The 16,121-nt window shown below is 37.8% G+C and overlaps 1 protein-coding gene across 1 annotated transcript in view; it reads left to right on the top strand.

Annotated features, from left to right (window-relative positions):
• The window catches only part of CNTNAP2 (contactin associated protein 2), a 7,772,136-nt gene that overhangs the window by 6,887,350 nt on the left and 868,665 nt on the right, over nucleotides 1-16,121 (top strand). The window contains exon 18 of the mRNA XM_044064985.1: nucleotides 11,503-11,727. Coding sequence (XP_043920920.1) covers nucleotides 11,503-11,727 — 225 coding nt within the window. The remainder of the gene's footprint in view (nucleotides 1-11,502; nucleotides 11,728-16,121) is intronic.

The following is a 16,121-nucleotide window of genomic DNA, read 5'->3' as shown; positions in this document are numbered from 1 at the left end:
TGTGATAATTTCTAAATAAAATAAATCTTTCTGTATTTTGTAGAGCATATTCAGGAGAGTCGAGAAAAAATACACTATTCAAAGAATGACCTCTTGACAGAGCACCAGTATCTTATACCATCAATTAATACCACTGCTTGCACGCATATATCCATGTCTATATATGTATATATGTATCTGCTTCAGATTGTCAAATGGCTGGAAGCCAAATATATATATATATATATATATATATATATATATATATATATATATGGGTCTATGTTGCTTGATCGAAATCTCACAATCTCGAACAAGCAACATCGAAAACCATTAAAGCGAAAGTGCACTAGATCGAAAGTGCTCTTTCGCAAAAGCCAATTTTCCGAACTGGGAAAAAAACAAAACTGCTTTAAACAGTATTTTGCAGGGGGGCAAGCCCCCCTGCACCCCCCCATGTGGGGGGCTTCGCCACCCACACACCCCCACTTAAATATACTAACTCTGAGATCGCACTACAGTGGGGAAAAGGATATTTTTCCTTATCCCCACTGTAATGCGCTTTGGAGAACTGGCTTTTGCGAAAGTGCACTTTCGATTTAGTGCACTTTTGCTTAAATGGGTTCAATCTTCTGGTTGTTGAGAAAGTGAGTTTTCGACATTCAGAAGTAGACCCATATATATATATATATATATATATATATATATATATATATATATATATATATATGTGTGTGTGTGTGTGTGTGTGTGTGTGTGTCATATCATCCCAATGCGTAGATTTTGTTATTTTACATTAAATTTTTGGGAAATTCAAACATATGGTCTGGACCATATAAATTTTTGAGTTTCAGAAGCTTGATAATATGATACAAATCCATACACACACCCACACATATATACACATACATACACATGCTGAAGAGTCACTGGGCATATTCTTTTAGGTCAGGTATTATCTAGCAGCACTTCAAAAATTAACAGAAGACTAACAAAATCAGACTTATGGCCAAAAGCTTATGAGTAATACACTAACAGAACAATTATGTAGAAAGAACCACAGAAGTTATGTTTTGTTCTCATTTATTGACCATTTTAATGAAAGGTGGGCTACAGAAACCTTTATGAATGATTTCCCTATTTAGTGCAGGAAAGGTACAAGCAAAATTGTGAAAACATGTTCATTGCACAAGTCACATTAGCTAATATTATCGTCAGAAGTAGTCTGCTTATGTAAGTACCTATTTTAGCTAAGCAGGGATACCTTATTACTGTACTTTTAGAGTGTCATTTTCTTAATTAAAGCTATTTAAATTCTATAGTTCCCAGACTGTGATTGAAATGGGTTTATAATGGATTTGACCATTACACTGGTAATAAACAAAAATAGAAGAATGTATTAAACAGATAGACGTTGTCCTGTTCGATTCTCAGCTAGAGCGTCTTCTGCGTGGTGACATGCGTGAATGGGCGTACCTTCGTTGAAGGTTGTGCGTCAGGGCTGGCAACTCGGCGTGTAAAAATCTACTGCCAATCATTAGCGGACCAGAATTCCGCTGTGGCGACCCCTAACCGGAAAAGCCGAAAGACACAACAAGAAGAAAGTATTAAACATACATGAAATCACAAAGTACTGCAGTATGACAAATGATCTCTTATGGCATGCATGTAGCTGAACAGACTCTTTAGTTGCCATTGCTTGAAGGGGATGCTATGCTCATTAATGATATTTTCTTCTCTTCTCTCTTCTCCCATTTTACTAAGACTAATTATCATTTATGCATACTGTACTATATACTATTATAATATAGTCAGTTTACTTCCCTCAGCTATTCATTTCTGTTTTGTTCAATCTATCCCCACCCCCGTATAAAAAATCTATGGTATAGCCTACTATTTCTGTCTCTTTTTCCTGTTCATCTGCTGTGCTGTTGCCTGGCCTCATCTGTCGCTGACTTTGCTTGTCTTACCTACAGAAAAGGCAAACACTACTAAAAACTCTTGATGTCCACCACGGCAGTAAAACTTAATAGTAAAATCAAAACATTAATAAAAAGAATATAACATAAAATAAGCAGTCCTCAGTCTTCTGATAAGCGCTTTCAGCAAATAAGCCTTCCTCAGATCGTATGATACGACAAGTTAAAACTCCTGCTATACTCCACACTGCCTACCTCACCACAACTCTCTGTGCCTCATCATGGGCGTATGTTGCAGTCCTGCTCCTCAGACTTAATAGCACCCGTAATTTTTACTTAGCAGCCACTTGCCAGGCTCATGATACATACTGGGTATAGCTTTAATAATAATGTAGCTTTAATAATAATTTCTACTGTGGTTTGCATATCATATGGTGCACATTTCTTGTAGAGAAATCTTAGATGAAAAATGCATCTGAGTGGGGATAGACCATAACCCTAGTGACCCTGCATTAATTATTAAGCTTACTGATATCACATAGTGTCAGAAGTGAATAAATACATTCAGTATTGAGGAAATATATCTAGAAGTTTAGTTTGTTTTTTACTATAAACGGGTTCGCTGAGAAGTCTGATAAGGTACAGTATGCAACATTCTTGCACATTACTCTTTTAATTTTGTTGTTGAAGAAAACGATAAGATGGCAGCATTTTTAAGAAGTCCAGGAATGACTGTTAAACTATAAATATTTTGTCATTTATTTGCTCTTTACTAGAGGACAAGGTACAACTGAGACTATAGATGCTTACATCACTAGGTTAAGTAGAGCCAATGATTGTGAATATGGCTTGCTGCACATTTCATTTAAAGGTAGAATAGTATGTGGTATAAGAAATTATGAAATCGAGGGAGGCTTTTAAGAGAAACAGAGTTGATCTTATCAAAGGCTGTGGGTATATGCACAGCAAGTGAAATTACTAGTACGCAGTTAAAAGAATTAACTGATGAAGAATTTGTGTAATATAAACCATGATTCAAATAATTAGGCAAACATGAGTAAAAAGTCAGGATGTGATACAACGGTAATGAATATGGAAAAAAAACAGATATACATGGATATCAGAAGCAGAGGTCAGAGAAAAGAATATATGAAGTGTTTAAGTGAATAAGCCTGTTGTATTACAAATAGATGCCTGTCTGAATGGTATGTGAGCTGTTGTCTTGCAAAATGATACATCAGTAGCATGTGCATCAAGAACATTTATAGGTAAACAAAAGGGATGTGCTCAGATAGTAAAGATAGCAGTCATATTTAAACAGATTGTATATAAGATGCTAGAGATGAGGAAAGACTCCAACTGAGCATTCCTAGACTTGGAGAAAGCATATAAGGTCCCAAGAAAGCTGATTTGGGCGGTCCTGTGATGATTCAAAGTCCAGGAAACATTGGTACAATTAGTGCAGGCTATTTAAAAGGATCCACTGACACAAATGCAAACAGTGCTCAGACTGACAGAGGGTGCACCCAGTGGGAGTGAGTATGCATCAAAGTTTACCTCTAAGACCACTGCTGTTCATACTGGTGATTGACCACATTATTAAACAAGTCCGAGATGATAGATCAGAACAGCTGTTGTATACAGATTATGTGGCATTACAGGCAAATTCTGAACAGGAATGAAATGCAAACCTGAAGGGACATGGGATAAAATCTGAGCACAGACATGACAGTTGTCATGTCAACAAAAAGGGAAAATCAGAAGCATCTGAAAATTGAGACAGAAGGGCAAAGAAGGGAGCACAGTAACAATTTTAGGTACCAAGGAAGAGTGGCTGAGGAGCAGGAAAAAGAATCAGCGATGTTAAAGCCAACTGGTGCAGAGTGTCAGGGCAGTGTGTGACAAAAGAAGGCCAAAGAAGATGAGTAGTAAGTTGTACAAAACAGTGGTGTGACCAGTACTTCTGTATGGGACAACACTCTGAGCAGTGAAGACAGAGCAGTTCAGGAAGCTAGGGGTGATAGAGATAATGTGCCTGAGATGGGTGGTAGGATGCACACTGTCTGGCAGATGAAGAAATGCCAACATCAGAGATGAAGCCAACATAGCTCCAGTTGTAGAGAAGGTCAAAGAGAACAGAATAAGATGGTTCAAGCACATGTGCAGGAAAACAGAAGATGATGTGTTGAAGAAGGTTTGGGAGAGACAGGAAAAAGGTGAGAGAAAATGAAGGCATCCAGTGAAGAGACTGAAGGATCGTGTGAGAGATGAGCCACAACAGTCAAGTGTGAAGAACATGGTAGAGTGGAATTGAATCCAGACAGGTGGAGATAGCAAATCACTTTACCCCAGCCATGTGTAGAAAAAATGTGAAATTGGTGGGGGTGGTGATGATGATGATGGTGAAAAGAGATGTGCTCAATTTCACATGTGCACTCAAGGAGCTGTTAGCAGTAGTGTATAGATGTCATAAATTCTATGAATTTATCTATGGTAAAGAAGTTCTGGTTGAAATGAACCAGAAGCCATTGCAAACACTTGCAAATCATATTTAGAAAGTTTTGTACAAACACCTCTGAAGTTGCAAGGAATGTCTATAGAAGCATGATATGAAACTGAAATACATACAGTCAGACAAAAAACTACACATAACAGATGTATTGCATATAATCTATTGTATAGATTATATAGAGATGCATGAAGGACTGTTAGAAGAGCTATAGATTTTTTTTCATAGTGGTGCACTTGCCGGTGACAAAAACAGGAAAATGATGATTAGAAATGCTGCTACTGAAAGATTTTAGAATGAAAGGCTGTCCTTAGAAAACTTATAATGAAGGAAAATGTATTTATTTTATTTATTTTACATTTGTTTAATGGGATGGTCCGACTGGACACAGGTCCATTTTCAGCAGAGGACCAGGAGAAAAGCTCCTCAGAATGAAGACATTTTTACACAAAGCATTTAAAGTACAGTACAGATAAAGAAAACATTTCAAACAATATGATAAAACATTAATATAGTTAACTAGAGTAAGTGTTGATATATACAGCATAGAATAAAGCATTTTAAAACAGTTATGTTAAAAATACAGTATATGACAGTAGGAAGTAACAGTCTATATACAGGGGAATATATACAGCAATAAAATGATATATATACATGTTCCATCAGCAAGTATCAGAAGCTCTAGTAAGTACTATACACTTTCAGTAGGTCAAATTTGAAGTGTGGTATGTAAGTGGTGAAGTAGAAGGGCTTAAGTAATACACGGGCATAACCATTTATTCATAAGGTATGATTTAAGTGAGTTTTTAAAGTCAGAAAAGGTGGAGGCAGAAGTTAGAGAAGTACGAAGATTATTCCAGGTTCTAGCTATGCAGTGGGAGAATAGTGCTTTTCCATGCAGTATTGTTAGCCCGAGAGATATAGAGGACGGGTTTTCCAAAAGATCGGAGAGGCCAGTTTGTATTATAATGAGTGAGAATTTGACATAGTGCTGGGGTATTTTCAGGATGTGCAATCGCATTGCAGGCAATGAGTAACTGCTTATAGATTAGAAGCTGGGGAAATTCCAGCCATTGCAGTTCCCTAAGAGCCTGGCAATGGTGGGTTCTAAAGCTGGAATTGTTTGCAAACTTGGCGATATTATTATAACATGATTCAAGTCTGGCTAGGTCAAGTTTTCTAGAGCGAGTAAGAATTGGAGCAGCATACATTAGGGTAGACAAGAGGTGTGTTTGGGCTAGGGTAGTCCTTGCTTGTTTAGAGAGGAATTTCCTGTACCTGTATAGAGTCTCCATTTTTTATGGACTTTTTTGATAGTCTGAGAAATGTGGACATCAAAGTGTAGATTTTTATCAATTTCAACCCCTAGGAGTTTGGTATGGTCTGATGGGGAGATAATGGTACCATTTTTGGATGAGATATAGGATAGCAGGGTGATGATAGCTTTGTTGGTTGATAGTTATAGAGGGGTGGTGATAGTTTTGTTGGTTGTTGATAGTTTTGTTAGTTGTTGAAAATCTTAGTTTTCATTCAAGGAAAAAATAAATTATACTCAAGACCTAATGTTCAACGCTGACAAAAGACTAGTTCCCATTCAAATGAGAAAATAAATGCTTAATATGATATAGGAATTTAATCCGAAAATAGTGAAATGTAAATTAAAAAACAATCGCTGTAACAGTAAACAAGGCAGAATATCAACATACATATGGTGATGCTGACAGTTATGAATAGTAATGTGCAGTTTGATCACATTACATAGTAAATCTTAGATTGCAATACCTCAGTAATTCCCTTAAAATCATTTGAGAGTTAGTAATTATAAGTAGCTAGCTTGTGGAGTATATCACTTCCTATATCACTAGCTACAGGGAAGTGGAAAATGCTTTAAAATTGCTCTGTTTTATTCAGAAGTCTCATATTACTGATCATATACATGAATGTCCATCAGCCCTGTGTTATAGGACAGTCATGTAGCTAGTTCAATGTATTGGCCAGGAATACCAGCACAAATTGAACAAGTAGCAAAGAGTTCTGCCATCTGCAATATGTATCAGAAAAGAAATGGTGGCACACTCAGCACTAGACTGAGCAAAGTGGCTACAAGGTTTTCAAGTTTAGAGGAGTTCTATATCACATGTGTAGATTATCATTCCAAGTTCCCTGTAGTAACTCACTGACACAGACATTGCAAGTGTAATTCTTGCATTGTCCATATCATCTAGTCTCAAGACAAGAGTTAGAAAATCGACGTAAAGAAAATACGCGTAACGAAGTCCCCAACCGGAAGATGAATTTGTTGGTAAAGCACCTTGTCCAAGACACTACGTTGCTCTTGGAGAAGACAGCATGTTCTAAAGAAGAAACTGCAGACATTTGTGTTAAAGTTCCAGGAGGAGGAACAACAGGAGGCATCATAACCAGTCTTGATGCTAGAAAACAGGCACTGTGAGAGCCATGCTAGAGACTCCTGGAGTCATGTCTGCAACAATGCCTAGTAGTCCTTTGTCAAGAAATGGCCCAAACGATGAGTCGATGTCCACTGTAAACAGTCCTGTCAAATTGTTTAGAGAGAGAGGACTGCTGGTGAGATCACATAATTATATGGACTGATTCAGAGTTAATGAGGATGCTAAGGATAAAAAACTATATTCTTTTGAATAGGTTCACAAGATCTCTTTTGCTGTAATTAGCTATTGAGAAGCTCAGTATAGTTTTAAGGTTAATTGTATAAAAAAGTTTAAGTTAAAATGGGTATGTTACATATTGGTTATGTACCCTTAATACTGGTGATGTAGCTACAGTAATTTGCATGTCATGGTCTCAGTGGGACTATACAATGCATTGTGGCTAGACCACCAGTCTATGTCAAAGTATTATTTATTAAGCCTCCTGATACCACCGACCTAAGTCAAACACCTTGCTGGAGACCAAATGTACTAATACCCTACATATACTTCACTATTACTTTCTCCTCTAAACTAGGATTAATACTGGATCTGATTTGTTCAACAGCTCCTTCTGGGAAGAAGTTATGTTGGTTGTTGTTCTTGAAACTGTTGTTCACCAGGAAAGCAACCACCCTATGTGTTAAGATTTTGTCCATAGCATTCCCTGCTATTCTGATAGCCTGCCCAGCCTGTAATTTGCTTATTTATTCCTGCTCCTGTTTTATACAAGGTTATAATTCTTGCAGTTTAACATTCCTCAAAGCATTTTGTCCAGGACAATGATCTGTTTAAGATCTGTATCAGGGGATATGGCAGTATATTAGCCAGGTTTCTGAGAACCAGGGGAGGCAATCTACTGAATCCCTGCACTCTGTTCTCATTTAGTACACATAGTTTCCTTTCTACATACTCCCTCTGTATCCGAGTTCCTGCCTATTCCTTTCTCTATCATGCTGTAGATCCCTGCCAGCATGGCATCCTGCACTCCATATTTTTCATGAGGTCTGAACCGAATTAGTCATTCATTATATCTGCTTATTCCCGGTCCTCTGTGATCTGCTCTCATTGTTATTCAGCAAGATCACAAGTATCTCTGTCTTCTTTTCTGAAGTGTTCATGAAAATTCTTAGTTGCCTTTCTTAATCCCTTCTACTAACTCCCTTTTTACTCCTGTCTTTGTCATCCTCATAACCTTTGTTTAACTTCTGCTTGCTTTGTTGTGTTTTATCTCCTCCACCTCACAGGTTCCTCTTTTTCTTTTTAAGTATCCCTTCTCTTTTGTCCTACTGCTAACATTTTGCATATCTATGTAGCCACGTGCCAGCTTATGTTTTTCCCTTTTCTTCTGTCCTCCAAACGTATGTCCATAACCTGAATTCTCTGTCCCTGACCTATTTCCAAAGCCTGCTGACATCCTCAGTTGTCTCTATTCCCTTAACTCATCTTTGATCGTTTCTGTTAGCTCAGTTGTTGTTTCTTTCGGCTTTTCCCAGTTAGGGGTCGCCACAGCGGAACTCTGGTCCGCTAATGATTGATAGTTGATTTTTACATGCCAGTTACCAGCCCTGATGCACAACCTTCAACGAAGGTACGCCCATTAACTCATGTCTCCACGCAGAAGACGCTCTAGCTGAGAATCGAACCGGACAGCATCTTACTGTGAGGCGACAATGCTACCGCTATAATATAATATTATAGCCCCACTTTTCCTTAGTGTTTTCCCTTCACTCACTCTGTAAACCACAGTGCTAATGATGACTTTATATTGTATCTCTGACACCCTTTACTTTGATTAGGACACTGTGTAGCTCTGCACAGAACTAACTGCAAATAGTATCACATACTTGGATCTAAAGGATATAACCAACTATAATCAACTAACAGATGAATTTAGCCAAAATTTCACTCCCCCCTCCCCACCTATATTCAAAGATCACATAACCACATCTTCACATTGCCCTCAAATCTCCCAAGAACAAGTCCTCAAGGCATTCTCCAAGGCCAGAAACACTATATCAATGGGGTGGAATAAGATGCTGGGCTGCATGCTTGTCAGCCGGAAACAGAATTTGTTCAGTCCCCTACAGAGGCTGTTCAATAGCAGGTTTTGTAATGGCTGAATGGAGGTCAGCAACAGTCATCCCTTTACATAAAGTTGAGGTGGCAACTGACCCAGATAATTATAGACCCATAAACCTGACCACTCTCATCGCTAAGGCTGTGGAAAGATCATTATAGAATTAACAAATAAGGACACTGAGAACCTACAAACATTTGAACCCAAGCCAGTTTGGACTTATTAAGAGGAGATCCTGCCTACTTAACTTGGTTGACTTCTTTCCGAAGGTTACTAATGCAATGATTGATGGCAGATCAGAATACACCACATATCTAGACCTTGCAAAGGCATTGTACACCATCACAGATAAACTCTCCCAATTAAATGTAAAGAAACTCATTGGACACCAAACTATCTCACAAACAGTACTCATGAAATTAGGATGGGCAGCTCTACCTCTCCCAAAAGACATGTCACTAGTGGTGTACCCCAGAGTTAAATCCACTTATGCATTTACTTCTCAGGGGTCAAATTAAATGTTTAGAGTTTATGGCTTACTAAGTTTACAAATGACTGTAAACTTGCTGCCATCAAAAACTTTCCAGACTACAGCAAGATCTTCCAACAGTGCCTTTCCCAAACAATTAGCTCATGTCAAAACCATGGACTAAAACTAAATGCCAAGAAATATATAGTATGCTTTGGCATGATAACCCTCATAACTATTGCATTCACAACACTCCACTGAAAATTGATCACCACATATCCACTTTTTGTCAGGAAGTACTTTTTCATCGCACACCTCATACCTAAAGGTATGGTGTTCAGGTCTATGGATATAATCCTTTCACTGTACTAGGCTATTATTAGGCTGATCATTGACGATAATGCCCCTTTCTGAATGTACCTGCTCAACACTTAGCACAACTGGAATGACCACTTTGCTTTCTCACTAAAAACTCAAGAGCCTAAATCATAAAATGTATGCACACCATCTTGAGGGTCTGTCCCTCTTCTTGGTGACATACAGGCTACTAACAGGTGACCTCTGCCTCTCTTATACAGTCTCAACAGAACCTCTTCTGTCAAATCTTTTACACATTCGCAAGACCAATGGTAGTGTAACCAACCAAACAAGGGATCTCAGTCTCTTTTGACACATACATTGGACATACTGGTGGGACAAATATGCATCACAGAAAATACTTATCCTAATGAGCCATATTCCACTACACATAAAGCAAAATTCTTCTCTTACTCTTGTCAAATTCAGTTTGTATGACTGCTTGGGAAACAGCAAACTCACCCCTGGATTAGCACCAATTAAAGAGACAACAAATAAATGTCCCAATATATCCTTATTCTGCCTACCCCTGACTTATTCATACAGAAAACATAAGTGTTAAAAGCATACCATCCAGAGAGGTCAATACCCTAGTAAGCAACTATGAAGCTATGATCCAATATTTAGGGCTGGTCATGGTGTTGATTTTGCATTTCTTTTATGGCTAACAGCCATTTTATACTTCAGATACTTGACATTATTCACAGCTTGCTTTGTTGGTTTTTGAGTTTGGACTGCTGATCTGGACTAATCTTGCATTCAGTTGCCATCTTCTGTTCTACTGTACCTTCATAAGATTACCTTTCCTGTTTCATAGCATGAAGTAATAAAGGTACTGCACTAGGCCAAATACATAATTTGTAATAAATTATCTAAATAAGTCATATTTATATGATCATTTCTGATTTAACAAATTATTTCTGTTCCTCTGCGTGGAGACATGCATGAATGGGCGTTCCTTCGTTGAAGGTTGTGCGTTAGGGCTGGCAACTCGGTACGTAAAAATCAACTGCCAATCATTAGCGGACCGCAGTTCCGCTGTGGCGACCCCTAACCGGGAAAAGCCGAAAGACACAGCGAATTTCTGTTCCTTGATGCACGAATGATGTAACTAATAAACTATTATTTAGTCACAGCCTCCACTCTGCCATGCACTACTCTCTCATAATCTGACCCCCACAGAAAAAACAAAAAGGGTGAAGGTATGTCTTGTGATAGTGACTGCTGCTTAATTTAAATGGTTTATTGACATAGTAGGAAGACTCAGTGTGCAAAGATTGCTTAACTTGTAGACACTTCCAGTGGTGTAGTATAAAATATATAGCAGTAAGTATTCTGTGGAAAAGTACAGGACTGGACATTTAAACTCCTAATATTGTATTATGATCAAGTCTTTAGCACAACAACTGGGCAGTTTGATTTTCTTTCACAATGATATAGATGTGGGGAACTGCAAGCAAATGAGCCTTTCCCTTTGCAGTGTGTTGCTTCTTGCCCTAATAAGTGAAACTGAATTCCATAGTTTGCAAATTGTTTTTAAATCACAGTGCCTTAGACTTACTACATTAAAATTGTAATTTCTAACATTACTGCCTTCCTTCAGTTTGTTAATGATTAATTACTGACAGATAAATCTGAAGATTCTGCAGCTTGAGATTTCATCAGCATGTACCAGTGTATCTTTTCATGTAAAATTTGTAAGTGAACACAAGTCTGACTTTAACTGTCCTTTCATCTTTCAGATGTTGGAGGCTTCTTTGAAGCAGGCACATGGCTTCGATATAATTTTCAGACTTCACCAAGTGGTGCTAAAGAATTAGCCAGTGTGCAGCTATCATCATCCTCTGACTTCAATCTTACCAAGGAGAATCTCGTTTTCAGCTTCAGTACGACCAATGCACCCAGCATTCTCATATATATCAGTTCCTTCACTCAAGACTACATGGCTGTCATACTGAAGCCGAACAGTGAGTGCTGTTTATTTCATTTGAAACTGAATGCAGTACCTATGGACTTTCATTTCCTTGCTGGTTATCTAGCATATTCATGAAGTAATAAAAATAACTTTTCAAAAATGCTTGTACAGCTTGTAGTTAGTAATCAACCCTTTTTATCTAATCCATACAACATTTAGGTTAGGGAAGTTTGACTGTGCTTCTTTTTAAAAAATGTATTTATTCTCAAAGTATCAAAATAGAAAGTGTTCTTCTAGACAAATATAAGCACTGCAGCAAGCAGGCCTCTCACAGATGGTGCTGTTATGCTTTACTTCATAGCATTGAAATGGCCAGACAGTAGATTCCTTAGCGAATTGTACATCTCTTCAGTTAGGTCTGAATGAACTAATACAAACTCCAGATGTTGCTCATTTATCTCATCTTCAGACCCTGGGACAATGGTTAATGTTCTGGTGTTGCCCTGTCATGACTACTGCAATGATCTTTATGTGGGACATTTGGATGGTGACCTGGCCTGCCTGCATCAGGCCCAGAATTCTGCTGGCAAGCTGTTGCCTGGTTTGTCTAGAACAAATAGTATGCCTCTGCCACAGGATCTGTGCTGGTTCTTGATCATAGCTAGATATGTACTTAGGATGCTTATCTTGACCACCCATGTTGGATGTAATCTTGGTCCGACTTATCTGAAAGATTAGCTGAGGCCTTGTTGAACAGTTCAGGTTAGCATGTGGGAAGTTTAAGAAGAGATTATCCCTCAGGAATCTGTATGACACTGGGAGTAATCTCTGGTTACAATACCCCTCAGCAATCTTCATGACACTGATTATATGGGCAGGGAATCTAGTCTGAGTAGTTAAGAGTATGGAGACCTGAGATCTTTTTGGTGAGGAAACATAGAGGCTTCTCAAGCTGATTTAGGTGCGTAGTGAGGTACATCCTATAGTAATGTCAGTCACACAAAAGGCAGCCCACTCAATTTTGATGCAGAAGACTGTGGGTTATATTCCCGCACCAGATAAACCAATTGCTGGAATTGCAGGGCAGCATAAGGGAAGTGCTACACTCCTGATTGCTGTGTCGGATGAGATGTTAAACTGAGGCCCCATCTGCTTGAGTTGGTGGTAGCTCAGGTGGATGCAACCCATGACACCTATTGGAAAGAGTAGAAGTTCCCTGATAACCTGGCCAAACTTCCACTAGTAGTATAAATGCCACCTGAGGGCTCCATTGAAAAGAGGCTGCTACCCTAGAGGGATTAACCTGGTTAACAATGGATAAATAAATAAATAAAATGGTTAAGCATGCATTACATTAAATGAAGGTACTGATAAAGGATGAATAAAATAAACCTAAACTCTTTAGACCTTGAGGAGATACCATGAAGGATAAGTTGTTCAGGGTAGATGATTTTTCTAGCCATACAGTGACATGGTGGTCAAATGAGAGTCTATTCTTCACATACATAGTCAGACCCCTGAAGACTCTGTCAGATTTAAGTGGAATAGTATGTATATAGTGAGCAAAAGTTATGCTGGCTTTACCACAGGAAGTCATGTTGCATTTCTTAGTGTCAAGGATAATCCCCATAATTCATATGCCAAGCATTTGTTTGGTCTGGCCTTGATGGGGAATTTGAGTGACAAAATGGAATTTGTTAAATGTCCCCAGTTTGCAATCATTAGTAAACTTGGTTAGCAGTAGACCCTTGATATCAGCTTTTAAGTCAGATAAATAAATACCAAAGAGGATGGGGCCCAGAACACTGCCCTGTGGGATTTCACCAATGACTTGATTCTCTCTAGAGCAGACATACCCTGGCCTTGACAGTGTTGGTTATGTGACATAGTCAATTTCCTACCCAGAAAGTTATGTATGGGTTAAAGATGGGTTGGGATAATAGTGCCAAAGGCCCTGACAAGTTGCAGATAAGCAGTGTGTAGATTGCATATCCCTTATCCATGTCCTAAGTAACCAAATCAAAGAACTCAACTAGGTTGAGTAACCATGATCTACCTTTTAGAAAGCCAGACTGGTATGTATACACAGATAGATGACCACCATTGTCTATTAGTTCAGCTATAATATGTTCCACAGCCTTGTAACTAATACTATTGAGAGTAATAAGAATTTAATTTCCACATCTATAGAGGGTGGGTCTTTAAGTTTTTCAGAAGACATGGAAGGATATTGTCAGGAAGGATGGACAGTTGGATTTTTAATTTTAGAAAGTGACAAAATTCCTTGGTCCAAATTGATTTCAGGAGGGTTGATGTAAGAGGGAATGCAGTGGACAGAGGGGAGGATTGGTGGAATGAAGTTGGAAGAGAATTTAGTAATCCCCTTGGGGGTCAGAGAAGGAAGATGAAAATACATTCAGTACATTGATGGTTACATTTAAGCATCTTAATACACCTGAAGAGGGCCTTATGATTATCTTTTAAATTATTTGCAACCCTAAACTCATAGCTGGCCTTACATTTACTAATGGTAAGTTTAAGAGACTTCCTTACCAGTTTCAATCATTTTTATAATGATTAAGCAGACAGCATTTATGATGGCCAGGAGCTTTTCTCTTTTTATTTTAGAGTTTGTTGATGTGGTAGTTACACCATATGAATTTAGTTGAAACTTGCCTTTATGCTTATAATGGATTGCTGTGGATGCCTAAGTATCTATCCAAATGAGAGTAAAATTCACAGTACAAGATAGCAACCTCTTTTACAAAGTTTGTTGGGGAACTGTACTGTTTGTGATTACTAATACTATTGATAAATAGTAAATAATGTGCTTTGGAGGAATTTATTAACATAGAATTACTAGAAGCCACAATGAAGATCTTCACCGTGCATAACCCCAGACAGGAAGTGTCATTGTAAAATAGCCCTGTAAAAGTGAGCCACACACACAAAGTGTTTCTGACTTGCTGTTTCCAGAAAGACAATGACTACATTAAAATACCCCATAGAAGCAGGCCAGGCAGAGAGACAGTCATGCAGACGGTCTTCAGTTGAAATGAATACCCTCTGCAGTCACCTTGATTAATTCTTCCACCTAGACTAGGGGCAAATAAAAAAGCAACAACCCCCCCCCACACACACACACATACACACACACACACACACACACACACACACACACACACACAATTCTTTAGACTCTATAATTCTGTTTATTATGTTAATAGTTTGCTTTTTCTTGATTTTTGTAACCATGTGTTTTCATCTTCAGTAATCTGAAGAAGCTTCTCTCTCAAAAGTGAAAGCATGGCTAGGACTTTCAAATGACTTTTATTTATTCTATGGATTATATTCAATCTCTATATAGTAGAGTTGAAACAAATCTGGACGTTTTCTTCCTTGACTCCCTCAACAACAACAACAACAATGATGGACCAAAAATAAAATTAAATTAAAAAATAAAAATAATCTTTTATGCCTAATAGATAAATTATCACAGTTAAGGACAATATTTTAACTCTTGTATCTGTACATATATTAACATTTTTATTTAATGTGCTTTTCTGCTTGTAAATAAAATGCTTCCTAAAAAGGGATCAAAGGAGTACAGCAGCCACAATAGTCTGTCTCAATATTCTAATGAAGAAGTTTCTTCTCCAATCCAAAGAACATTTTCCTAACCAATCAGATTTCCCATCCCATCAGCCAATCATACTCGGTAGCCTAGTCCACTACCCCTTTCAAGAGGATTTAAACCACTGCAAACTAAGAGTTTCATTATCTATTGAAGACTTTTTACCATGAAAGTGCTCAAATGGATGATTTAAACCTACAGAAGGATCTCCATGAATATTTATTTTTTTTGTTACCTTTTTACTTTAATAATAGTGGTCAAGAATACCACAGAATTTAAGTTGAAGCTAGAAAGTATAGTTTTTACAGGTTAATTGGATTACAGTCATACCACATTTGGTACAACCAAGGATCATAGAACCATACAGGCTCACCTTTACCTGTTTTTTTCAGGTAGAAATAAGTGAGAGTACTATTTTTTGTTTGCATGAGGAATTCAGGAAGCTGTTTTAAAAGGAAGGAAAGGGACACTTGTGACATTACTCAACGCAATGACATTTGTGTTGAGTAATACTTTAACAAAGTATTATTGTGATGTCTTATACCCATTGAGTAGCAAAATGCAATTTAATGGCAAATCTCATTAAGAAATGCAGATGTTTGTCTTGTAAAATAAACATCCTGAGATTAAGAACATTGAGAAAAACTTGGAAGTAGATTTTGTAAATGTAATAACTTAAAAAATAAAATGTAATTAGGATTTTAAAACTGTTTTAGCCATAAACATTTTTAATTCTATTGTTTTGCTGCTTTGCAGTGCAGCATGAGAGAGAGACTGTATTTATGAGCTGCCATCCTTCAGATGGAATGGTA

Source organism: Protopterus annectens, chromosome 3.part0 (genome assembly GCF_019279795.1).
Source record: "Protopterus annectens isolate FY-2018-M chromosome 3.part0, PAN1.0, whole genome shotgun sequence".
Taxonomy (NCBI): Eukaryota; Metazoa; Chordata; order Ceratodontiformes; family Protopteridae; genus Protopterus; species Protopterus annectens.
The sequence above is the reverse complement of the archived record's forward strand: the minus strand, read 5'-3'. Positions and strand labels throughout refer to the sequence as shown.